Source organism: Callospermophilus lateralis, chromosome 1 (assembly GCF_048772815.1).
Source record: "Callospermophilus lateralis isolate mCalLat2 chromosome 1, mCalLat2.hap1, whole genome shotgun sequence".
NCBI lineage: Eukaryota > Metazoa > Chordata > Mammalia > Rodentia > Sciuridae > Callospermophilus > Callospermophilus lateralis.
This window is the reverse complement of record NC_135305.1, coordinates 208,637,293-208,663,262: the sequence shown is the minus strand read 5'-3', so window position 1 is coordinate 208,663,262 and position 25,970 is coordinate 208,637,293. Positions and strand designations below refer to the sequence as shown.

At 50.0% G+C, this 25,970-nt stretch overlaps 3 protein-coding genes across 10 annotated transcripts in view; 2 read left to right on the top strand and 1 right to left on the bottom strand.

Annotated features, from left to right (window-relative positions):
• The window catches only part of Gatad2a (GATA zinc finger domain containing 2A), a 110,926-nt gene extending 97,539 nt beyond the window's left edge, over positions 1–13,387 (top strand). For 7 of the 8 annotated variants that reach the window (XM_076845189.2, XM_076845238.2, XM_076845197.2 and 4 more), the window contains 7 exons: positions 278–409; positions 563–730; positions 2,385–2,664; positions 5,077–5,387; positions 5,995–6,069; positions 6,348–6,543; positions 9,767–13,387. In XM_076845189.2, coding sequence (XP_076701304.1) covers positions 278–409; positions 563–730; positions 2,385–2,664; positions 5,077–5,387; positions 5,995–6,069; positions 6,348–6,543; positions 9,767–9,897 — 1,293 coding nt within the window. In that variant the 3' untranslated portion in view covers positions 9,898–13,387. The remainder of the gene's footprint in view (positions 1–277; positions 410–562; positions 731–2,384; positions 2,665–5,076; positions 5,388–5,994; positions 6,070–6,347; positions 6,544–9,766) is intronic. The other variant, XM_076845247.2, reaches the window with a different exon arrangement.
• A 3,599-nt stretch (positions 13,388–16,986) lies between these two features.
• Tssk6 (testis specific serine kinase 6) lies at positions 16,987–18,419 on the bottom strand. The gene has a single exon (XM_076870190.2). The coding sequence runs from the start codon at positions 17,806–17,808 to the stop codon at positions 16,987–16,989; it is 822 nt and encodes a 273-aa protein (XP_076726305.1). The 5' UTR covers positions 17,809–18,419.
• A 169-nt stretch (positions 18,420–18,588) lies between these two features.
• Positions 18,589–25,967, top strand: Ndufa13 (NADH:ubiquinone oxidoreductase subunit A13). The gene is made up of 5 exons (XM_076870176.2): positions 18,589–18,717; positions 23,994–24,072; positions 25,074–25,145; positions 25,524–25,593; positions 25,794–25,967. The coding sequence occupies exons 1-5, from the start codon at positions 18,624–18,626 to the stop codon at positions 25,911–25,913; spliced, it is 435 nt and encodes a 144-aa protein (XP_076726291.1). The 5' UTR covers positions 18,589–18,623; the 3' UTR covers positions 25,914–25,967.
• Positions 25,968–25,970: the final 3 nt, after the last annotated feature.

Genomic DNA, 25,970 nt, shown 5'->3' with positions numbered 1-25,970 from the left:
TAACGTGCTCTCTGTTGGGGGCACATGTGAGGCCAGTTTCTTGTGGCAGTGTGTTACTACATTGTTCTAACTCATTCCTGTGTGAGCCCAGGTTTCCATGGCTCTTGTGGGAGTATGCATTTAACATAAATATGTGTTTTAGCTCACTTTTCGTGTTTTCATTGTTCTGCATTTAAAAAAAAAAAAAAAACAACATTCCGTTCTTTTACAAAAACAATAAATCCGTTTTCTAAAAGATAAAAGGCCACATAAATGTGGACATTGGTGTCATTGACAGACCTCTTCAACTCGAATGCCTGGCAGTGTCATCCCGCCACCCCTGGTCCGTGGTGGTCAGCAAGTGTCTTCTAAGCTGGGACCGCAGGCAAGCTCACAGGTCGTCATGCCCCCACTCGTCAGGGGGGCCCAGGTGAGCAGGGCCACAAAGTTTGGGAGCTTGGCAGCCCCAGCAACTGACCACCACCTCCAGAGGAAGACTTTCTGGTCTTAAGGCTGGGGCTGTGGTGCCCACTTCTTCCTCCCTCTATTGTTGTCTTAGTTTTTGTCCTCCCTAACCCAACAGCAAATCCACAACATCCGACAACATTCCACCACCGGGCCACCGCCTCTCCTTCTGGCCCCCCGGGCCTCCGTGCCCAGTGTGCAAATTCAGGGACAGAGAATCATCCAGCAGGGACTCATCCGTGTCGCCAACGTCCCCAACACCAGTCTGCTTGTCAACCTCCCACAGGTGAGGGTCTGTTCCAAGACTGGAAGGGGTGTGTGTATTCTCCCAAGGGCCCCCAGTTGGTCCTGGGGTACCAATATGTCTCCCAGGGTTGTGGAATGTGACCTATGTGCTCCCTCTGAGAAGGGTGGTATGTTAAACAGTCCCACAGGGGTTCCAACCCGAGTTTCTCAGGCCATAGGGGTATGAAGCTTATGGGCAGATTTGCCATCTAGCAGAGGTGGATTGCTGCTAAGAAGGCAAGGATGGGACCAGTGAAAACCAGGCTAAAATGAGTGGGGTCTGCTGTCCTGATCCATGTTCTGGTAACACATGGGAGACACTAGGATTTGAGGGTTAAGTGAGATGGGAGATGGATCTAGAGACAGCCTGGGGGGCACCAGAGCCCTCAAGGGCCCTCTGCCCAAGGCGCAATCGAGCTGACTTGTGTCCTCAGGCACGGGTATGAGGAGAGCACGTCTGCAGATGTTCTCAAAGCACCAGTGCTTCTATTCTTAGCCACTCGTCCTTTCACCTCTGTACAGAGCCTCTGAGATGGGGAGGATGTGTCCCCACCCACTGGGTAGCAGGATGGGAAGAGAAGGACCGGGAGGCGGGCAGGCTAGAAGCAAGAGCCTTGCCTGACGTACAAAATTACTGGGTCTGCAGGGGCTTTTGCTGACAAGCATGTTCATCCTTTCTTCCTTCTTTGACGAGGTTCCTTTTTGCCGGCCTTCCTTAGACAAGAGCAAGGCTGGCAGTTTTGGGCAGTTACAGTTGAGTTCAAGTGCAGAGATGATGACCAGTCCTATTTCTACTCAGGGGTCTCCTGGGCACAGCAAAAGACTGATCTAGGCAAGCCATTTAACCTACCCATAAACTTTTATCCTATCTCTGCTGTCCTCAGTGCACTGTGAGGTTGGGCAGAGGCAGCCCCGTTGTTGGAGTCTGCTGCCAGCTGGACTGGAGGAGGGGGTCTGGCTAAGGGCACTGGTATAATTAACTCTGGGTTTTGGGGTGAGCAGTTGTGGGGCAGGTGGAGACCACAAAGGGGCAACCACTGTGATCCAGATGAGGACAATAACCTAGTACAGGAGCAGTGAGGATGGGGGAAAAGTGGGAGGGTGAAGGGACAGGGTGGGCCCTAGAGCTGCTTTCCCTTATAACACCAATAAGGATTCAAAACTGACTAGAGCATTAGCACCCCAGATAAGTACCAGCATATGTTCATGGGATAAGCAGCCCCTATCATACCTCCTCTGAGACCTGTCTTGGTTGTGGTGGTCTCGTGGGTGTCCTTATTAGGCAAAGTATCAGTTTTAAATGTGTGCAGTGTATTGGATGTCCACTAAGCCTCCATGAGCATGTTTAGACTATCACTTGCTTCCTAGGGCTGTTCATTTCAGGCACCTTTACCTATGGTTCATTGACTTCCATGAACCTGCTAAGACAGATTTACTGAGGTTTTTTGATTTGGGATGTGAGTGCTGGTGGTGGAATTAAGAGCCTTGGACATGCTAGGCAAGTGCTCTGCCTCTAAGCCACACCCCCAGTCCTCAGATTTACTTTTTTAAGGACTCATCAGTCAAGTGCAACTGATGGGATATTGGTACTGCAGGGGGTCTGGGGAAGCCTGCCTCTAGTTGGGCACACTGACCTGGTTGTTGTCTTCCCAAAGCCCACCCCAGCATCACTGAAGGGGACAACAGCTGCCTCCGCTCAGGCCAACTCTACCCCTACCAGTGTGGCTTCTGTGGTTACTTCTGGTGAGTCTCCAGCCAGCCGGCAGGCAGCCGCCAAGCTTGCACTACGCAAACAACTAGAGAAGACACTGCTGGAGATCCCCCCACCCAAACCCCCAGCCCCAGAGATGAATTTCCTGCCCAGTGCTGCCAACAATGAGTTCATCTACCTTGTTGGCCTGGAGGAGGTGGTGCAGAACCTACTGGAGACACAAGGTAAGCAGCTATGGCTGGTTTCAGCTTGCTGCTGAAGGCACTGGAGCTTCTACCATGTGATACCATTTATTGTCAGTTCTGCTATGGAAGAGAACACTGTTCTCCTGTTGGGACCTCTGAGAACTGGGTCTTAGGAGGCCCTGGTCCAGGGAACCACCATCAGTGGCCCTGGGACAGTTGGGGCAGGGGTGAAGGGTAGGCATCTGTGGGAGGCTGGCAGGCTTAAGCAGGACCCTTGGGCAAGCATGGGCTTGAGTTCTTTCGGTCCCTAAGCAGGAGGAGGGACACGACTGCCTGGACCAGGCTCGCTTCATTACCCTTTTGGGGGACAGTGTGAAAAGGATGCCTGCAGGGTTGTTATCAGAAACGGCCTTGGAGACTTCTGGAAGGAGGTGGGTCACAAAGTTGGCCTTCTGGGAACCTGTTTCTTCAGACAGAGACTGACGTTTATGTCCTGAGATGGAGTTGGTGGTGAGGTCAAAGGGCAGTGAGCCTCAGTTCTTTCCCCAAGTGATCACATCATACGCTTTGAGTAGAGGAGGCATAACTGGGTCAGGGCCCAGAAGTCTCAGACGCTTTACCACTGGTTTCTCAGCTCAGGCCAGTACTGGCCCCACTCAGCAGACTTGAGGCAATGGTAATATAGGGAATATACAGAGGAGAAGCACCTTTTCCCTGCCAACCACTTGGTATGCAGAGATAAAAAAGGATGTATGGGCAACAAAACTGGTCCTCCAAAATGCCCACCACTTTGTTGGGGCATGAGGAGGGTGCATTCTCACTCCCCAGGCTCCTGAAGAATAATTATGCCCAGGGTCTCTGAGCCCACTGACAAACCCAGAATAGTGCAGTCATCTGGGAATTTGCTTCATAGGAGACTGGACCAGGCCCCTTAGGGGTCTTTTAAGATGGTCTTGTTTGTTACCAGAGAGACTGAGGGGATGCACTGTCAGGGAATTGAGGGCTCTGGCACAATCTGGCTTGTTTGGGGCCCTTGCAACAAGGAAGTGTTGGCAAAAACACTGCTGCTAAGGGGGCACGGAGAAGGCCTTGTGCTCTATAACAAAAAGGCTGCTAGGGTACCAGGGTGGGCCAGAGGCGCCTTAGGACTGTGGTACCTGCCTACTCTGCAACTGCCTATGCAAGTGGCTCTCCTGTCATGAGGGGCCAGTCTCCCTCCATCATTGCCCAAAATAGGACCTAACTCTTGGGTTCTTCCTGAAAGCATCCCATGACATCTCTCAGAGCCCCCAGGCCTGGCAGCTCAGCACAGCTTTGCCTGGCATCTCACCTGGTACTGGTCATACTGTCCGCAGCTGTCTGGGAAACAAGTGTCACATCCTCCTCTGGGATTGGATGTGTGCAAGATGTGCTATTATTGTCAGTCCCTGTGAAATGCAGTCATGGGCTAGAACAGGGGCCCTGAGGCAGTCCCTGGGCACAGGCAGCTTGGACAAATGACATCCCATCTGCTCTGTTGGACAAGGGACCTCCCCAGAGATGGGCCCCACAAAATGTCTCAGTGCTCAGGGCTATGGAAGGCCAGGCCAAGCAGGAAAGGGAAACCTGAGGGTTTCTTAGCATCAGTCCCCAGCTGTCCCCTGGTCTTGTGCTGTGGCCTGTAGTGACCCAAGTAATATTTAAGCCCCAAGAGCTGAACACCATGAAGGTAGGAACAAAAAGCAAATGAGAATACTTACCCTGCACCTGAGCAGATGCCAGTGACTCTCCTTATGGCCAGCCAAAGAGACATTGTTCCTATCTCTAGATGAAAGGGACCAAGGACCCAGAACATCTGCCACCTGCTGCTCTCTTTGAGTACTTTATTCTCATGGCCAAACAGTGCAGTCCAAGCTCTAAGGCCTATCTTGGGGTTCAAGTCCTGGCTCTGCCACTAATCTACATTGTGATCTGGAGATCACTTGGGTCCTCTCTTGGCCTCAGCTTCCTTCCTAGGATAAGTCCCCTCCCCTTTAATGCACAGCCTTTAATACCCACAAGGCACTGTCGTTCTGTTAACATGTCTGTTAAGTTGGAATGCCCACCATGACAAGTTGAAACCTCGCATGGTTATCAACTCTTCTGAGATCTCCTGTTTGCATTGTGGGTTGAACAGGAGGATAGGGAAACCAGACTAGCATTGCTGATGTCTTTGAAGTGTTGATACCAAGGATATTCAACCCACAGTTTTCCACAACTTTTGGCCACTTTGTGCCTGCACAAAGTTGGTGTGCAATGAACAGACTATGTATATTCCCTGAAGCTTGGGTGTCCTATCCTGCTGGGAAGCATGGCCCTGTCTGCTGCTCTTGTTCTGCTTGGGGTCCCATGTCCAGTCCTGGCAGAGGTGGTAGGACCCCCAAATTCTAGCAGCCTGTCCCTTTGATACGAGTTGCCCCTGTCTCCTTGCAGCAGGCAGGATGTCGGCTGCTGCAGCTGCCGCTGTGCTATCCCGGGAACCCTACATGTGTGCACAGTGCAAGACAGACTTCACGTGCCGTTGGCGGGAGGAGAAGGGCGGGGCCATCATGTGCGAGAACTGCATGACATCCAACCAGAAGAAGGCACTCAAGGTGGAGCATACTAGCCGCCTGAAGGCTGCCTTTGTGAAGGCACTGCAACAGGAGCAAGAGATTGAACAGCGCCTCCTGCAGCAGGGCACGGCCCCCACAACCACCACCAAGGCTGAGCCCACTGCTGCCCCCCACTTGGCCCTAAAGCAGGTGAGAACCGGCTGCTCCTGGAGGGGACTGCTCCCTTAGCAGCGAGCTGTCCCTAGAAGGCAGGATGTTCTGATGTTCTGTCCCACTCAGTGCTCATCTGCCTGATTGTTAACTGCGCGTCTAAATTGCACTTAATGGTGGTGTTTGGCGGCGAAAACACTAATTTGCAGTTTCTTTAGATTTTGTATCTTTGACTTGCAGTGTGCTGGCTGACAAGTACTTCTTGTCTGAAAAGACTATTCTGAAAGCCACATTGAGATACCAAAGGGGCGTTTAGCAGAAATATTCTTGCTAAATTAAGGAGAGAAGCAAGTTTGAAATAAAGTTTTTTGTTTTTATTGTTTTTATTGTTTTAATGCTTCTCCTTCCCATCCTCTGTAGACCTGAAGCTGCCTTTTGGCAATTTTGGTTTCCTCGGAAGTCATCTTTAAATCACTGAACAGATTTTCTGAAGAACCTCATATGGCATCTAAAGCTGGCAGGCGATCGTGCTGCCATCAGGGGATGGGCCTGTCCTGTGGGGCACACCTTCAGTCACCCTAGGTCACCCTGGGCCAGCTAGTGGAGCAGACCTTGCTGATCTCAGTTTCAACCCCTATTTGTGTAGGTCATAAAACCCCGGCGTAAGTTGGCGTTCCGCTCAGGAGAGGCCCGAGACTGGAGTAACGGGGCTGTGCTACAGGTCAGAACCACTGCACCGGGAGCCTTATGCCCCCAACCGCAGATGCGACCACGTCAGTCACCGACTGTCAGGCTGCCTGCGTCTGTCTTTCTGTTTTTCTCTCTCTCTCCCTGTTTTTCCTTCCCCCTGGTGTAACTTACCTGGTCTCCTGATTTTGGACTTTAGGGACCCTGTGTGGGTGGGCAGAGGTCAGCCAGAACAAGGAGAGGCTGCGTTGAGCATCTTGCCTGTGGCTGCCCCTTCCCCTCATGATCTATTGTCCCCTCTCTCCTTTGCAGGCCTCTAGCCAGCTGTCCCGAGGCTCAGCCACAACGCCCCGTGGTGTACTGCACACATTCAGCCAGTCGCCCAAACTGCAGAACACAGCTTCAGCCACAGCCCTGGTCAGCAGGACTGGCAGACATTCCGAGAGAGCTGCAGGTGCTGCCAAGGGCAGTGCCACCTCCAACTGGAAGAAAACGCCCCTGAGCACAGGTGGGTGGCCTCTGCAGCTCCATGCTCAGACCTTGCTGCTGTCGGGTCTACCCCTCCTTACTTTCTCTTTTTGACACAGGATCTTGCCATTTCATTGGTCTGAAAATCATAAGCTCAAATGATTCTCATACCTTAGCCTCTCCATCATCATCATCATCATCATCATCATCATCATTATTATTATTTATTTATTTTTGGTGCTAGGGATTGAGCCCAGTGGTGCTTAACCACTGAGCCACATCCCCAGCCCTTTTTTTCTATTTTAAGATAGGTTATCACTAAGTTACTTAGATTCTTGCAGAATTTCTGAGGCTGGCTTTGAATGTCCTCCTGCCTCAGCCTTTCAAGCTGCTGGGATTACAGGCATGTGCCCCTGCACCCAGCCTTCCTCATTCTTAACAAGGATGCTCACACACCCAATGATCAGAAGTGGCACAAAAGGCCCCATGCTGCAGACCTGCTTCCTAAAAAGAGCCACTCTGAATTTGGCTTTATCTCTTCCAGACCCTGAGTAGTGTGTCCTGAATAAGTGAAAGCCCCAAGTAGATTCTGATCACTCTGGCAGTTTGTACTCGCTGTAACCACACTCAAATGTGAGCAGACCTTGTTTGCAGGTGCTTGCCCACCCATCCACCCCCATCCCAAGCCTCTGTGCAGACTCCTCAGCGCAGACCCATCTTACCCACTCATGACTACCTACCTTTTTCATGCCACAGTTAACAACTGTTTGTGCTGTCACTGCATTGTTCATCATATACTCACTGTGTTTCTCACTCACCCAGAGCATGCCCTTTGTCCACTGCTCTGGGGGACCCTTTCCTCCCATCCCGTGTTGGACACATGAAGTGGTACAAAGTACAAAAGAACGGGAGGGCTGGGGTGAAATGAGGTGGCAGCAGAAGCCTCCTGGAGGAACAGTTGTGGGAGAGGAAGACCCTGACACAGGCACTCAGTTGACTATGGCTCTACTGTCTCTGGTGTCATTTCCTAGCCTACTTCCCTATTTGTAACATATTCTCACTTATGTGCTAACATAAGGATTCAATATTTTGTGTGTCTGCCAAGCATAGGAAAATGAAAAGTAGGCAGGAAGGCAAGTGAAGGGGATGGGCAAGTGCTCTCAGTGTAGTTGCCAAGCGTCCTCAGTTGTTCCCTGCAGCCTGTGTCTCCTTAGGAAGAAGAGGCACCATTACAAGATGTCAGAACTTGAGAAATCAGGCTGTTTCTGCAACAGAAGTTGAGAACCTCTTGTTCAAGTAGTGACCCGGGGGTTATGGATGTGCCCCTGCCAGAACATCAGTAGAGATAGTTCAGGAAAGGGAGGCCATTTATCTAGTCACAGGAACATGGGTGGCCTGGAGATCACAGCACATTTGTAAATATAGACCATCCAGACATGTTTTTGCCTGGCATGTTTAACAAACAGATAAGAACTGTGGGGCTAGTCAGAAATTACTTTTGTGGAAAATTTGAAAGCGATAAAGTAAGAAGGAAAGTTGGACAGTGGCACAGGCCTATTGTCCCAGCCATTTGGAGGCTGAGACAGGAGAATTATTTGTGCCTAGGAGTTTGAGACCAGCCTCGGCAACATAACAAGACCCTGTCTAAAAACAAAAAATATGAAAAGTAAAAAATGAGTGTATGTGGACATAGTGCCAGAAATCCATCAGGAAACTGTGAGAGGCTAGAGTACTTGCCTAACATGCGCAGGCACTGGGTTCATCCCTGGCACCCACTACAGAGAAAGGAAAAGAAATTGGTATGTGTGTTCAAGGGTAAAATTTGAAAGAAAATTTGAAGGCACAAGTAGTCCCTGCATCGGTTGGTAGGATTAGAGATCAAGCATAATGGTTTCCCAACGGCTTTGCTGGTGTTCCCAAATGCCTCAGGTTTCTGGGCTGTGGTTTGAGGGAAGCTCTTGGCAGGACCCAGGTGCCAGGTTTCTGGAATGCAGGCCTTAACTCTGCATGGTGTGTGTGTGTGGGGGGGTGTCCTTTGCCCTTGTTCCATAAAATGTATTAGCTTCCACTAAAAATATTCTAAGGATAAGTAGCAGAGTGTTGCTCAGAGTTCTGGTGAGTCCAGAAACTGGCATGTGCTGGATGGGAATCATGACTTTATTTTCCAGTTATAATAGTGTTATTTGTAGAAATAGGAAAATATAGTAAGACAAGGCCATGGCAGTGGCAATAATTTCTACACCAAGAGAATAAATACCACAGGGGATTTTCCATCTCTCTTCTGCCCTCTTGGGTCACGTGCGTAGTGTTCTCTTGTGTTTGCCAGCCAGAACCCCTTTAATGAGTAAATGAGTTTACTGTAAGTCTCATTAAAAATTTGTGTAGTGGCACACACCTATAATTCCAATGACTCGGGAGGCTGAGGCAAGAGAATCAAATTCAAAGTCAGACTCAGCAATGTATTGAGACCTTTCTCAAAATCAAAAGGGCTGGGGATGTGTCTCAGTGGTTAAGCACCTATGGGTTCAATCCTTGGTACCAAAAAACAAATTTTAGCTGAAGCCAGGTCAGTTATGCATGCCTGTAATCTCAGTTATTTAGGAGGCCGAGGCAGGAGGATGGCAAGTTCCAAGACAGTCTGAGCAACTTAGTAAGACCTTTTCTCAAAAAGGGATAGAGGTGTGGTTCAATGGTAGAGTGCCCCTGGGTTCATTACCTAAAACTGGGGAGAAGAAGATTCTTAACCCAGCAGTGGAGCATGCAGTAATTCCAGTTCTTGGGGGCTAAGGTGGGACAATCACTTGAGCCCAGGGAGTTTGAGGCCAGCCTAGGTAAACATACTAAGACCTTATCCCCAAAACAATTGAGGGTCAGGTTGTTTTTAATGGCCAAATATTATTTCATCAGACTTAATGCATTGCATTGGAGGTCGAGTCCCTTGATGGCAAGTTTCACTGTTCTGCCCAGCACTGTGGTAAGCACCTTGGTCCATGTAGCACCTGATAACTGACTAATCATCATCTAACTCTACAGAGCCAAGGAATGTTTTCAGGGTGATCTAATTGTTTTCTTGCATTCTCTTTACCGCAAGGCCTGGGATTTGGGATGATGACAGTGCTTAGGGCTGGTAGGGTTGTGATCTTGTCTGTGTGATGGGCAAGGTCTAGGCTACAGCCTGTGCTCTCCTCCACTGTGGGTAGGATTCTCCCAGGAGCCTCTGCTGACTGGGGGCCATCTCGACCTGTCACTTTGTTCTGTTGCAGGCGGGACCCTGACATTTGTCAGTCCAAGCTTGGCAGTTCATAAGACGTCCTCTGCTGTGGACCGCCAGCGAGAATACCTCCTCGACATGATCCCACCACGCTCCATCCCCCAGTCAGCCACGTGGAAATAGTGTGAGCCAGGCCCAGTGGAGGACAGGCTCCCTCCTCCCTCCCACCTGGCCCTTGGTCTAAAAGGACACACCACACTGCCCTCTGCGAGCGAGTGATGGCCATGCTGCTACTGAAGCAAGACCTCAGTCCTTGGTTGCAGAGCCTCATCGCAGCTGGGGAGAAGGGTGCTGCTTCATGGTGGGCAAGGATCATAACTGAGGGACCTTTCCGTGGGCTTTCTTCCTTTCTCTCTTTGCCTTTAGTTTGCCTGACACCAGCAGAAAAGTGGACCTCAGGGGGCTGGCTGTGCTCCTGGCCCCCTCCCTCCGCCCCCAGCAGGCACACACAGGCGGTTCATCTTGGACACTGTGACACACTCAGGCGAGGCTGGCACCCAGGGCTTCTGAAGTCGAGCGAGGCATTTCATTTTCTTTTTTGCTTTTCCCCATCTTAGGCTCCCAGTCTTCAACTGCCTCCCCCATGGCAACCTATAGGTTGAAGTTGGTTTCCGCACCACCCCCCCCAATCACCTCATGATGATGGAGTTTAAAGTAAACCGTGCAGGTCCAGGGGTCTCTGTTGTGCACAGTGTAGTCCCACCAGGCCCATACGCTGGAAGGTGGTTCACTGATGGTGCCGCAGCCCCCCAGCAGAGTGGCTGGCCCAACCCAGATGACTGATGGACACAGGGACAGCCAACATGGCTCTTGCTTCAGCTGAAAGCCTCCATTGCTGCTCGTTCGGAGACCCCCCAGACTTCCCACACGTAGCAGAAGAACAAACTGCAGCCAGACCCAGCCAGAGACCCAGGGATTCCCGAAGAGGTGCGCTGCCCTCAAATCAGGGAGGAGAGAATCAACTGGCAGCCACACCCAGGAGCCTGAGCAGGAAGTTGGCGGGGAGGGCTGCTGTGGGGTTTTTTTGTTGTTGTTGTTGTTGTTGTTGTGGTTTATTTTATTAAATTTTTTCCTTTTCTTTTCCTATCTTTTTGATGGACACAATCTCAAGCCACCCTGGCATGTGCACCTGTCAGTGAGCACGCACAGGTGTGTCCAGGCTGGGAGGCGCCTTCCAGGTGTGTGGCGAGCTGCTTTCCCCCAGACTTAAGGATTTCCACTTGGGTTTAGTTAGAGCCTTTCCTTCAAGCTGGGGGTTGCTGTGAGGGTCTGCTTTCAGACTTCTTTTCTCTCTCTATTCCCCTTTAGAATCTACAGAAATGTTTTTTTAAAAGGATCAGGTCTGCTTTTAGTTTTATTTTATTTTTATTTCTTGCCCTTCTCCTTAAAAATTGGTTCTGTGAGGAAAGGTGGAAGCTGTTCTGCGTCTACCACACACTGGGCCAACCCTGGGCCCATGTGAGGGTATCCCCTGTACATGCACATGTGTGCCTACAAGAAAACTGGGCACCGCCATTCCCCAGTTCCTCTCCAGCCCATTTTCCTACTGATGCATTTAGGGACTTTAATTTAAAATCCTTATCTGTAGGACCGCCTTCTCCAAACACAACTGCTACAACATTCTAATAAAGGCTCATTTAACCCCCATGCTCACGTGTGAATATCATCAGTCTTTAGAAAACATTTTTTGACACATAGTAGAGGAACTTAGTTTTTGGAAATTGTTCCAATTTTTTGTGCTAAACTCTGAATTTCTCACCAATTTTTTTGTTTGTTCTGAGTGCATAACTTCGCTGGGCTACAGTAGGAGAAGGGGGAGGGAAGGGTGGCTTTCATTCCAGTATCCAGGGATTCAGGGGAAAGGAAGGAAATTGACTCTTTTTTTTGGAGGGGGGGAGGGTGTGTTTTTACACCAAAAAAAAAAAAAAAAGTATGCAAGCATTTCTATTCCTCGCATTTTTCTGTGTGCCTGGCAAATAAATACCTGTCTTATACTACCCTGAGCTGTTAGCCCTCTCTGTTCAGTGACATGGGCCAAATCTTCCAACTCCCCAAGCAGGAGCGCCTGGGAGGCCTCTTCTTGTTGAACAAACCTCAGTTCTATGCAGTAAGCTCAGGATCAATCAACCAAGCCGAGTCCTCCCTGTGCTGGGCGGGTGGTCCTTCAAGGGTTTAAGCACCCAGCTTGGGTTGACCAGGTCTGAAGAGAGGGCCCAGTCCCACCCAACCATACCACATCCTGAGCTATCCAAGCCTTGCTGGTCTTTTCCTCTTGGACTTAGGGCTATTAACTAGGACAGTCTGTAGTTCAGTACAGACCATGACTCCAGGGTGCCATAGGCAGAGGACAGGGTGGTAGGGACCCTGGCTCCTCCAGCACCTTTCCCTCCATCCCGTGACCCAGGAGTATTCCCAGGGATGACATACTGTGACATGACCATAACTTTTTTTTTTTAAAGGGGACAGTGTGAGATGCCTTAATCTTTCATTTTGACTGTCTTGAAAGTTCACCTTTTTTTTTTTTCTTGAGTTCCCTCTTTGTGATATAACGTGTGATAAAGCCCCAAGTGGGTGGTTCTGTGCTGAAATTTGTTAACACCTAAAGGCATGACTGAATACCTCTCTGGGTATGGGGTTGAGCCATACCAGGAAAGGATATTTATTAGCATTAAGGGTATTTACCAGCGGCAAAGCACACCTCAAAACCAGCCGCCATTCCCTGAAGTGCTGGCAAGTCCTGGTCTTCCTTGAGAGCCCTTGCAGGGGTCTAGCTCTTGAGAGCCATGAGCCTATGGGAACCCACAGGCCCGAAGATTGATCATAACAATCTCCAGTTACCTCTAACACAAACCTCCAAGGCAACTGGAAACCTGTGGTCAACTAGGGTGGGGACATCACCTGTTTTGAAGTTGGGGCAAGTTTGAAATGACAGTTCATGTTCACACATTCCCATCTGGAGCCACCCACAGCTCTAGCCATCTTGACTGTATCATAGGGACTCCGTCTGAGATGAACTACACCTTTGGTGAACATGGGTGTCCCCTGAGGGTGGGACAGTAGCACTGAGCAGCTTTGGTTCCTAACTACCTCTCCAGGACCTCTGTGAAGCTCACTCTAGGCAGAGGGAATGAGGTAATCAGCTGCTTCCTTGTGTCTTGTTTCCACATTCACTCTCCTATTGGCTGGAGAAACACAGATTTTTTCTATATAAATATTCTTATAACAGGGATATCGGAAATGAAAAGGATGGTCCATGCCACTCTGCCGTAGGGTTTTTCTTTGATGCTGAGTTATATGCTGCACATGACGTTAGCCTAAAGAATTTCAACAGCTTTTATCAAAAGGACAGCAAACATTTTTATAATCCTTAACAAAGTGTAATAGATGGTTACACTAGTGCAGGGTATGAGGGAATCTTGGGGCGGTGGGGAGGTTGTCACTTGTATTTATTGTGACTATAAATCTTTGATAATAAAACATGTAAAAAAAAAAAATGTTTGCCACCAAACCAGTAGAAGTTCCAAAACAAAGAGACTGGAATTGGTGGTCATACTTTGTATCATGAGGAACTTTTAGACTCTGAAGGACAATAAAGAAATGGATAATGTGTCAACTGTACTTTTCTTTTGTCCCCTCCACCTTGATTTCCCTGTGTTTTGTCCGAGCTTCAGGGCAGCTTTTTAATGGGGAAAGAATGCAACTAGGGCATCTTACCTGATGGTGTCCCTCCCTACCTACCCTTGGTCCTAAGCACTATCTGCACCAAGACCTGAGGTTCTGGACCTAACTTAACCCCACAAGACCAGAGGGACGGGGTCAAGATCCCAATGGGTTTTGCCCATCAGCCTCCAAGCTCCAGTCAGTGCAGGATTTTTTTTCTGGAGCAATTTTCAGGCTTGGTACCTTGAGAAGTAGTCTTTGCTGCAGAACTTGATATTACAGATGCACATTCTAAGCACAGTTTGAGCTGTGGGCTGTGTCTCCAAAAGTGAAAGATATCTGATGAAAATTTGTTTTCAGATGCTAAAAGTTTCACATTTCATTTTTGGTGCCAGGGACTAAACCCAGGATCACGTGCATCTAAGCATAACAGAGCTACACTACAGCCCATCACATTTGTTTTCATTTTAAAAAACTTTTTTCAGTAACAGGTTGAACACCAAGGCCTCAATGCCAGGCAAGCACTCTACTACCACTAAACTACATTCCCTGCCCCTTTTACTTTTACTTCATTGTGAAACAGGGTCCTGCTAAATTGCTGAGACTGGTCTCAGCCCCCTGCATCACTGGGATCACAGGCACAGTGGCTGGCACATTTTTATTTTTAAAGTGAAACTTGGGATCACTTTGCATTCCAAATGCATAAGATATGACCTTGTTTTGCTGTTTGGGCGGCATCCTTCCCTCTACCCTGGGAGCTGACTACCTCCCAATAGCCTCCCAATAGTGTGCTGAGTCAGCAACGCACAAGAGCTGGTAGAGGGCAGAGTAGATATTAAACCCAAGCCTGTTCTCCACCTGTAAGATCCCAACCAGTGCCCCATAACCCAACACTGACCTCAAGAAACATGGGGCACTTTGGGGCCCTATCTCCACCCTCAAGATCCCTGTGCTTCTCTGGTTCACATATAGGCACTTCAATGGACCAGGGGCAGATCCAGTCCTGGACGGTGGTCTCAGCAAGTTTCTCAAGCTGAGAAATGGGACAATAGCCCTGGTCCCTGAAACTTTTTGCCCCCGGAACTGGGCCCTGGGCCTGTGTGGCCATGGAGCAGGGCCTCAAAGGTTCCTACAGATTCATCAGTGGACTGATGGCATGTGGCAGTAGCCATCCAGGTGGAAAGAATTGGGTGTCCCAGAGAAGGTAACATCAAGTTAACTCAAATGAAGGGAGGGAAAGTGACGCCAGGAGTGAGAAGAGCCTGGGCAATGGTTTGGTGGTGGGATGAGGCACAGGTCAAGAACAAAGAGGACAGAGTGGTTGCACTTTAAAGACAGGTGAGGAGCATGTGGAGGATGGAGCCTCCAGTGGAGGCTCATGGAGGCTCCATCCTCCAGTATAAAGCAGAAGGCCTGAGTTTTCTGCCTCAGCTGTGACAATCCAGTCAGAACTTGAAGGTCAAGCACACCCTCTCTTCTAGCCTGAGTTTCCTCATGGGGAAAATGAGGGGGATGGGGCCACAGTCCATTTGAAGTGGGTAAGGGGAGAGCTAGTGCTCAAACTCCAAGATAACAGAAAGCATGGAAGGTGAGTGAGCAGTGGCTGGCATGGCAACACCCACAGCTGAGAAACTCCCTCTAGGGCCATTGAGGTTCAGATGAAGCAGGTTAGGTGAGGGACATATTTCTCATACACCACAAATGTCAGCAAAATGTCACCAAACTTAGTAACCTCAAGGCAGCCAAAACTCCCAACCTCCCCCAGGCCCTGTGGGGTCCCCCTGGGGCTTGTAGTTCTCCACCTCCTCTCCCCACTCCCTTGCTCTTCTAGCCACAGGAACTTCCTGGCTTACTCAAACCTCTGCCCTTTTCCAATGACTCGAAGCTTCAAGACTCAACTAAATGTGATGGCACATACCAGTAAACCCAGCCACTCTGGAGGCTGAGGCAGGAGAATCTCCATTCAAAAGCCAGCCTCAGCCACTTACAGAAGCCCTAAGCAGCAACTCAGCAAGATCCTGTCTCTAAATAAAATACAAAAAGGCTGGAGATGTGGCTCAGTGCCTTTGTGTTCAATCCCTGGTTACTTGCCCCTCGCCCTGTCCCCACCCCTGAAAAACTGATGGCTTTAATTGTGGATGCGGTCTTCCTCCTCCTGGTGTTTAACACAATTTACAATTATTATTTGGTACCAGGGATTGAACCCAGGTGTGCTTAACCACTGAGCCACATCCCCAACCCTTTTAATTTTTTATTTTGAGGCGGGATGTTGCTAAGTTCCTGAGGGTCTCCTTAAATTGCTGAGGCAAGCTTTGAACTTCGCAATCCTCCTGCCTCAGTCTCCCAGATTGCTGGGATTACAGGCATGCTCCACCATGTCTGGCTTACAATTATTTCCAAGCAATTCTTTTATTTTACTTAATTTTCACTTGCTTTCTCATGAGGGCAGGGATGGGTTGAAGCCTCTTCACTGAGTTCCAGGGCCTTGGTACACAGCAGGTGCCTAAGAGGACTGAGCAGGATTCACTCTAATAATATCCCCAAACTCTTCCCAAAGGCAAGGTACCTTCACCAAAGAGGGCTTCCCCACTACAAAAAGATCTAGCTTCCAATCACAGCCTATCTGTGGGCAAATAACATCTGGGTGGGCCTGTTTCCTTATAGGTTAATGCCCAGTTTATACCCAGCATCCCATACACAGCATTGTCAGAAATCCTGAGATAACAAGAGACCCTCTGAATTTGCCCCATTTGGAGAATCCCATATATTGACTGGGGTTTGAATCCTCCCAACTATTTATTTATTTGGTAGCAGGGATTGAACCCAGGGGTGCTTAACCGCTGAGTCACATCTCCAGACCTATTTATTTATTTACTTCATTTATTTCTGAGACTGGCTCTCGCTAAATTGCTTAGGGCCTCGCTAAATTGCTGAGGCTGGCCTCGAACTTGCCATCCTCCTGCCTCAGTCTCCCTAGTCGCTCGGAACACCACGACGCCTGGCCTCCCAACTGGAAGACAGAACCTCAATATGCCTTCCTCTATAATGGGCAGACCGCGCCAGCCTTCTTCCCCGGGCGGCTCCCTCCCCACTGCTCCGTAAAAGGGGCCACTGCTAAAGCCACTTTGCGAGGAAGAGCGAGTTTATTGCAGGTTCTAACCGAAAATCTGGCATCCGCGGCTGGCTGGGGAGGGACGCCCTCCACGCATGTCGGCTCGCCGGCAGCTCCTCCACTAAGCCACCATCTGCCGCGTAACCAACGCTCATTCCGCGCAGGCGCAAAGCTTCCGTCTCCTCTCGTCTGGCCCCTCCTGGGGCCTTTTCGCAGGGACTTGAGGATGCATATGCGCCCTCCAGCTCTCGGGATTGTGGAGGAGGAACTAGATTCCAAACCCGGGCAATTGCGGCCCACGCCGCGCAGGGGAAGGGAACGGGTAGAGCACGTGTGCAATCGCAAGCGGCGGCTTCGGGAGTTTCCGGAAGCGTGCCTCTCGCGCGTGCATCGCGCTGGCTCAGTGCAGGGTTCACCGGGAACCCCGGGAACCCCGGCTCCTAGCCGGAGTCCCCAGCGCGCAGCCAGCTGTTGCGCGCTACCTGGCCCGCTGAGGGCCTGGCTGATGGGCTGAATTGTAGCAACTCGGCAATCAGGGACTTGCAGCGCTCGGAGAGCTCGAGGCCCTCGGGATAGAGCACGCCGCGCTTCTGGCGCCGGGGCAGGCCCGCGATGTCTGAGTCGTCGAAGGGCATGCACCCGGTGACCATGACGTAGAGCACGACGCCCAAGCTCCACACGTCATATTTCTTGGGGTCGTAGGGAATGCCCAGGAGTACCTCAGGTGACGCATAGGCTGCCGAGCCGCAGTAGGTGGTGCTAAGGTCTGGATAGCCATGAGCCTGACGACCGAAGCCGAAATCGGTGAGCTTGACGCGGCGCTCGTCAGGGCTCAGCAGCACATTTTCGCACTTGAGGTCGCGATGCACCAGATGGTGGTCGTGCAAGTAACGTACAGCGCCCGCGATCTGCGCGAAGAGCTCGCGCGCCTGTGATCCAGGGATGCGCCCGTTGCGCTGCACCGCCTGCAGCAGGTCGGTGGCGGCCGCCTCCATCACGATGTACAGCTTCCCGTTGCACACCTCGATGAATTCAAAGACGTGTACGATATGCGGGTGCCGTACGCCCCGCAGGATGGACAGCTCTCGAGGCAGGAACTTGTTGACAAAATCCGGGGGCGCTCGCCGCCGGTCCACCACCTTGATGGCCACCGTACCCTTGTACTTCTTGGAAGTGGCCACCTTAACCTTAGAGTAGCTGCCCTCGCCTATTGTGCGACCCAGCTTATAGCCAAGTTCGCTCAGGAGTTTGTCACCCGACATGGTGGCGCCCGGGGCGCGCGGGGAGCAGGAGGCGGCTGCTGTCGGGGGGCGGCCGGACTCCGATCTCGGGCCTAACCCATGGCGCTTGGCACCTGCACACCCGCACCCCCATGTGCCCACTCCCGAGCTCCCGCCGCCACGGTGCCTTTTATTTCCCAGGTAACAATTTCTGCCTTGTGAAGTTACTGCGGGCGTCACTCTACCTCGGGGTGGGGGCCGCCCGGACCCCGCCCCGCGAGCTCCCTAAGCCCCTCTGCTTTGTGACTCAATCGTCCGGAATGGTCAGTTCCTGGTCAGAGGCCACTAGCAAGGGGTACCGACCACCACTGGGAAGCGGAATTTGTTCCTGGGATTAGAGCGTTTCTTCGTGAGTCCCCCCATCTTCGTTTACCCAACTCGTGACCATGTTCTCTCAGGGCAGCCCCAATGAGATGGGACCTGGAAAGGAGGAATTAACTCGGGGACCTGGTTCCCTGGGGAGTTCGGGGTTTCTGACCCCTTTGTGCATCGCCCAGGGGGAAAGGTGAGCGTGAGGGATTTCAGTGCAAAGTTCAGGGCGCCCTGGCGACCTCCAGGTGCGAACAAGGGCTGACTCACGCCTGAGAAAGAGAAAATCAGGACTGTTGGACCGCAGCCCGGCCACACACTCAGACTTGGGCCCTGCTACCTGAACTCTCCGGAGCGGTGGGAGAACCGCCCAACATCTTTGGTTCCCTAGCGCCGCAGACTTTTGCTGGCGCTTCCGCCACTCTCAGCATGGCGGCGGGCGGACGCGTCACTTCCGCCTCAGGCCGGAAGCCTGGAGTTCTCCTGGCATGGCGGCATCGAAGGTGAAGCAGGACATGCCCCCTCCAGGGGGCTACGGCCCTATTGACTACAAGCGAAACCTACCGCGCCGCGGACTGTCGGGTCAGTGTAGCTGCACGCCAACGTTATCAGGGTCTGAGCCCTCTGGGTGTGGAGGCGGGATTCGGGGACGTGAGCAGGCCTCAGTTTATCCGAAGGTGTGACGGGGTGACGCGAGGCCGCGGGGTCTCAGTGGCTTCAGTAGTAATAATAATAACTGTTGAGTAGTTATTATTATTACTACTGAAGTAGTTATTGTTATTACTATAATAGCGGGCCTGGCTTCCTTCTAACAGCCCAGGAAGTCAGTCCCCTTAGTTATACCCATTTTACAGTGGGTTAAACAGATTGGTATAGCCTGTCCCCAGTCCCCTCAGCGATCCTTGGGTTTCACAGGCGGGGAAACTGGTCCCTGGTCCCCAGGGTCAACAAGAGCAAGGCTGGAGAATAAACCCCGAAACCAGAGGGAATTTATAAGATGTTCTAGGCGGTGTTTCAAACTTTTGTTATGGAGTTCAACGGAGAAAATTATAACAGACCGTAAAAGGCTCAGATTTAAAAGAAATATAAAAATTTAAATATAATTAAGGGGTGAGTGCATTTACTGTAACTCATTGAACTTCACGTTTAAAACCTGTGCATGTGATGGGCGCACATCTATAATCCCATTGAATCTCAGACTCAGGAGGTAGCAAGTGTCTTAGCAATTTAGCAAAATACAGATGAAAAAGGCGGCAGGGTGTAGCTCAGTAGAACTTTCAATTCATGTGCATGATTTAAAAAAAAAAAAAAAAAGAAAGATTCATACAGTAGAAAAGTCAGTCTCAAGGTATATAGCTCAATAGCGGAGCACTTGCCTAGCATACCACAGGCCTTGAGTTCTATCCCCAGAATCACGGAAACAAGTAACATTTTAGGCATTTCAGGACCAGAGGATCTCAGCTGCCAAAACAATCATTTACAAATGTAACTGTGTTTTTAGCTCCTGGGCCTTGGAAAAACAAGTTATAGGCTAGATTTGGAGAATATAATGATCTGAATCTTTTTTCTTTTGTTGTTTCTTTTTTTCTTTTTTCTTTTTTTTTTTCTTTTTTCTATGTATGGAATCCAGAGCCTTGGGCTACTTATTCATTTTTTATGTGGTGCTGAGAATTGAACCCAATGCCTCACACATGCTAGGCAAACACTCTACTACCGGGCCATATCCCAAGCACCCTCTCATTTCTTCTTGAGGTATAACTTAACATCCAGGCTAGTGCAGCCGCCTTGGGTGTGCAGCACATGTATTTATGTGTGTTCACCTATATGACCTGCACTCAGACCAGGACACAGAAAGATCCCAGCCCTGGGGTGCCCTTGGGTTCCCTGAGTCAGCATCTCATTTTTATTTTTAAGTCAAATATGACTTACCTGGCTTCTTCCAGTTCATGACACAGCAGTGCCTCCCATTGTGCAGGCGAAATAACACTGTCTTAATCACACACCCTTTATGTATAAGCCCACTCTAGTCTTTCCTGGCTGCACGGGGATGAGGAAAATACCTGTTCTGGTGGCTCAGTCTTCATTTTTGTACCTTTTTCAGTATCTGGTTGTTGAGTGACTGAAGGCATGGCACTGGTCCTGTCCCAAGGTGCTCAGAGTACAGCTGAGAAAACATGCCAGAATTTCTAGTTGTGGCAAAGCCTGAAATAACCAGGGTCTGCTCTATCCCAGTTAGGCCAGGGCAACCTCTCAGAAAAGGAGCCTGAAGGGCAGGGGAACAGCAAGTGCAAAAGTCCTCAACCCAACCCCAGTCCCTACCCTCTGTCTCCTAGTCTTGCCTCTTGTGAGCCATGGTCCATATCAGCTCTCCCCTCCATCTGTTCTACCCCAGCTCTCCAGTCCTGTACAAGGTTTTGTGGCATAGCACTCGCTCCCCTCTCTGCCTATCCCACTCACTGTCAGCATTCCAGAACATGTCAGGCTGGCTCAGGCCACCTTTAATCTAGCCCCTCCTCCACTCATCTCTCACACCAGCTCTTCACTCCCTCTGAGGCTAGTAGACTGCTCTTTATATCTTGGATCTTTTATTGACATTCACATACTGTACCCTACAATTCACTCATTTAAAGTGTGTCTAGCTGGGGGTTTAGCTTAGTTGTATAGTGTTTTTATCTCCCCCCCCACCCATATTGGGATTGAACCCAGGGGTACTCTACCACTGAGCTACATCCCCAGCCATTTTTTATTTTGAGACAGGGTCTGGTCCTGAGCCAGGTCTTGAACTTGTGACCCTTCTGCCTTAGCCTCCTGACTAGGATTACAGGTGTTGATTCTACCTTTTAGCTATCATGAAAAATGCTGCTGGAACATTCATGCCCAAATATTTGTGTGGACATAGGTTTTCATTTCTCCTGGATAAATTTCATCCAAGAGCAGAATTTCTAGATCATGGTAACTCTGCCTTTAACATTTTGAGAAACTACCAAACTTTTCCACTAACCATGCTATTATACCCACCCCACCTCCCACACCCCTGCAATGTATGGGACTTCCAACGGATCCATACTTCCTTAGCACAAATTAATTATTTTGTAGAACTGGAGCTATGCAAGCCAAGCTCTCTACCACTGAGCTACATCCCCAGCCTATCCCGCCCTTTTTTTTATAGCCATCTAAGGGTGAAGTATCATTGTGGTTTTGATACGCATATCCCTGGTGACCTTCTGCTGTTGAGTATCTTGTGTTTTTGGGCCATTTGTATATCTTCCTTAGAGAAATGTCTATTTAAATTTTTTTTACACATTTTTAAATTGGATTAATTTTTATTATTGAATTGAAAGAGCCTTTATATTTTGGATTCCATTTCCTTATCAGATATATGATTTTCAAATATTTTTTCATTCTGTGAGTTGTCTTTTCAGCTAATTGATGGTGTCATTTGAAGCATAAAAGTTTCTGATATCAGCAAAGTTCAATTATCTCTTCTTTTATTACTTGTGCTTCAGGCATATCTAAGAGACTAATGGCTAGTCCAAGGTTACAGAGACTTACCCCTATGTTTTCTTCTAAGAGCATTCATTTTAGCTCTTACATTTAGGCCTTTGAAGCATTTTGAGTTAATTTTTGTGTATGGGATAAGGACAGAGCACATCATTCTCTTGCACATAGCTGGCCATTCAGTTGTCCCATTTGTTGAAAAGCCTTCTTTTTCCAATGAATTATCTTGGCACCCTGTCTAAAATCAATTGACCATAAATATGAGGGTTTATTTCTAGATTCTCAGTTCTCCCCTATTGATGAACATGTCTATCTTCATGCCAGTGCCACACTGTCCTGTACACACAGCTGCTTAATGAGTTTTGAAATGGTGAAGTGCAAGTCCTGCAACTTGGTTCCTCTTTTCCAAAATCATTTTGGCTGTTCTGGTCCCTTGCATTTCCATGTGAATTGCACCATGTGCTTGTTGATTTCTGTGAGAAGGGAAAAAAGCTGGTATTCTAATAGGAATGTGTTCAGTCTATATCTCAATTTGGGGAGTGTTGCCATCTGTTCAGTGCTAAGTGTTCCAGTCTGTGAACTAACTTACTCAAATTTAACAATGTCCTGCATACCATTCTGTGCATATTCCACTTAGGCCTCCCTCATCCGAAGGGCAATTTTCAAGCACAGACTTACCCTGAGAGCCTGAGCCCCACCAGACTAAAATGAGTTTTGGCCTGAGAGCCTGTAAGAACCACATGCTGATGCAGGGGTTCTGCATCATCCTAAAAGCCCTCTTGTTCTTTGGAATTTATCTTAAAGGTGGGTCCACACTTGGGTGCCCAGGTAGAAGGACCAAGGATCACTATGGGGGCTTGTTTGCTACTCAGAAAAGGTTGGGAGTGATCCAGGTTTGTCCCCTGGGGCTGAATCAGGAAGAGAGTGCTAGGTTCTCTATAAATGCTGAAAACAATGAGACTGCTATTCTGAAAACTCTCATCTAGTGGGTAGAAGGCTAAGTGCCCAAGGTAGGTGGCCAGCCAGAGCTGGTCCTGAGCACTCAGGATCTGCCCCAAGGACTCATGCCAGGGACTCTTGCTTTCCTACTCCCATAACATCTCTAGGCACATAGAAGTATCTTACTGTAAGCATGTGTTTCTTTCTCTCTCTCTCTCTCTCTCTCTCTCTCTCTCTCTCTCTTTTTTTTTAACTATGGGTAAAAAATTGAGCATTTCTCATTTACCTTGAGATCTAGCAGAGATACCAGACAACTAACCCCATGCCAGAGCTGACAGATGGATACACTGATTGTCCCCCACATGCACCATGGGGTCCTGACTCCCAGAGTTCTGCTCTGCCACCCCACGAGACCCAGAGATGGCCTCACCTACTATCTGCTCTCATTTGCTGAATGTTAACTTGAGTTCTACTGGTCTGAACCTGTCACTTTGTCCCAGCATCCACCAGGCCTATCTGGAGAAGAGACTGAAGTTGAAAAGATTAGGGGGAAGCAGGGAGGGGACCACACCCCAGGTGACTCAGGCCGCCTTGAAGACCCCAGCTGGCCTTCAGCCTGTCAGTCAGGATTAGAGGAGGGGCTCCTGCTGGTCCTCAGTAAATATTCATGGTGGCCTGTGTCTCTCCCCTGGGTGCTAGGCAAGGGTCCAAACCCTGCTGAGCCCAGAGGTAGCAATACCATCCCTGAAGCCGAGGGGCTAGCTGGGGTGACTCTGCAGGGCACTGCCTACTTCCAGTGGCTGCATGCTACCCTCTATGGGCAGCGTACAGGGGTGATGACCCAGGTGGCCAGGAGATACCACAGAGCTGGGACCCAGCCATGGACACTCAAAGCCTTCCTTTCTGTTGGGGACCAGCCTGCTGACTGGAAACCATATAACCTTCTAGAAGAAAGAAAGAACCAGGGCCACTAAACCACAAACATCTAGACCATTGGGTTCTCCAGTAGCCCCTGCCTGTTCTGTACCTTCCAGAAACCCTGGCATTGGGTCAGAGGTGTTGTAGCCCAGGCAGTCCCACTTGTGAGAGAAAAGCTTCCTGGTGTCACCTCACTTGACTGTAGAGCATGTGGACACAATAAAAGTGACCTGGAGTTAAAGGAGAGGGGGATGGGGCCTCATGCCAAGAAGCGAACTATATGGAATGGGGCCAGTAGACATTCACAAATAGAGAAAGAGTCTGAAGAAATACATGCTAGACTGAGGTTGCCACCAAGTCCTGGGGATTTCTGGGGTAGACTTCTGCCTCCCCTCTTGTTTGTGTTTGTGGAGTATTTGTACAGCAAGTAGGTGTTCCCTCACAAGAGGAAACAACAGGGCAGTGACCTGTTACACCAATGGGGTGCCTCCTTGTCTCCACAGGCTACAGCATGTTTGCCGTGGGTATCGGGACTTTACTCGTTGGGTACTGGAGCATGATGAAGTGGAATCGCGAGCGCAGGTAGGTCCCATGGTTCAGGAAGAGTGGGGGTGTCTTCTGAAAAGATCCCCCCTCACTGGTTGATAGGGATGCAATAATATCTGAAGTGCAGTCTACCTCCAAGCTGGTGAGGCTGGAGTTGTATGTCAGACTTGGCCATGTAGACCAGGCCTAGAAGTATAGGTTCTGACCTTCACTTCCATTTCTAGACTTGATGCTCAAGAAATATCTGGTAAGCAAGGCGCTCATGACCACATGTTTAGCAGCCTACCTACCCTTCAGCCTTTGAGGCCACGAACCCTGCAGGTCCAGTTAGTAGAAGACCTTGAGTGGTTGAGGGGCAGGCCTCCGACAGCCTCATAGCAGGTTTTTGTCAGTGATAATCAGGCAAGGATGATGATCAGGGCTTAGAAACCGGAAGCTGTGACCCCCCTGGGGCCAGAGAAACTAAGGCCAGGCATCCCTGGGTCACAGGAGAGGAAATGGCCAGAGACCTCCCTGAGTCACATCACTGGGCCTCCGCTCATCAACCTCCTCAAAGCACACATTGGACTAGCTTTCCATGGGGACCTTGGAAACTGCCAGAGAGCAGGGAGAAAAAAAAGAGGGATGCACAGTCTCCGCCTGCCTTGGCCTCACACCCTGTGGTTATTTTGAGATGAAGGGAACTTTGGTTTTCTAAAGCCCAGAGCCCCGTGATGAATCTGTCCCCACTCCTTCACTGTGATCATCAGGCAGGGCTATTTTTAGGATTTAAAAAAAAAAAAAAAAGTTTTTAATTGAAAAGAAAGTATTAAGCCAACAGTCTTGTGGACAGATGCCTCTGCCAACTTCGCCTTCACCCGCCCATTTGCCCTCATCTCCGGCTCTGACCTCCTCCCACCACCACCCTCCAGGCTGCCACTATTACCTCCCTCTTTCTTTCTCCCTCCCCCATATAGCACCCTGGGTGTTTGAGGGCCATTTTGTCTGTACACACTCGAACCTTGCTTCGTCCTAATGTCAATTTCTGGGTTTCTTAGGCGCTTGCAGATTGAGGACCTGGAAGCCCGGATTGCACTGATGCCTCTGTTTCAGGCAGAAAGGGATCGCAGGTAGGGCTACTGGCCAGGGTTGGGAGGTTATTGGCCTGAGTGTCCGGGCCTACAAGGCTTTACATGCATCCAGGACAATGGCCGTGGTGCATGCATGAATTGTCAGCCGCACTCTGGAGCACACAGGGCTGGCATCACCCTTAAAGAGGGCCAGAGACATGACCTAGTGAAGAGTTCAGGGGGGAGAATGGGAAGACTTCCTGGAGGAAGGCACATAGCGGGAGGGGCAGGAGACAGGGTAGGAATTTGCCAGGGGAAGTAAAGGAAGGAAGAAGAGCAATGGGGAGAGGGCTGGAGCAGTAGGAGGGAGGTGGGCACCTCTGGCAGAAGAGCGAGTGCAGTCCTGTTCAATCCCTACCACCTGTGCCATCCCTGCAGGATCTTGCAGATGCTTCGAGAGAACCTGGAGGAGGAAGCCATCATCATGAAAGATGTGCCTGACTGGAAGGTGGGTCCTGGCCTCCAGGGCCACAGGGCTGGAGGGTCATTCACACAGCCTTCTACAGAAAGCCAAGGACTGAGTGGGGTGATGGTGGCCTGGTCCAGGATTGGGGAAATGGCAGCTCCTGGCCCCAACACAGGGGCCACTAGTCCTTGGGGGGTGCTAACTAGTGCTGTGCCTCCACCAATAGCCCCCTGTCCCCACAGGTGGGTGAATCTGTGTTCCACACACAGCGCTGGGTGAGCCCCATAATAGGCGAGCTGTATGGACTGCGCACCTCGGAGGAACTACTCAACGCCAACTTCGGATTCATGTTATACACGTAGCTGGACAATCCCCCATCTCCGCCAGGAAAAAAATAAACCCTCTGGAGGCCTGCCTGT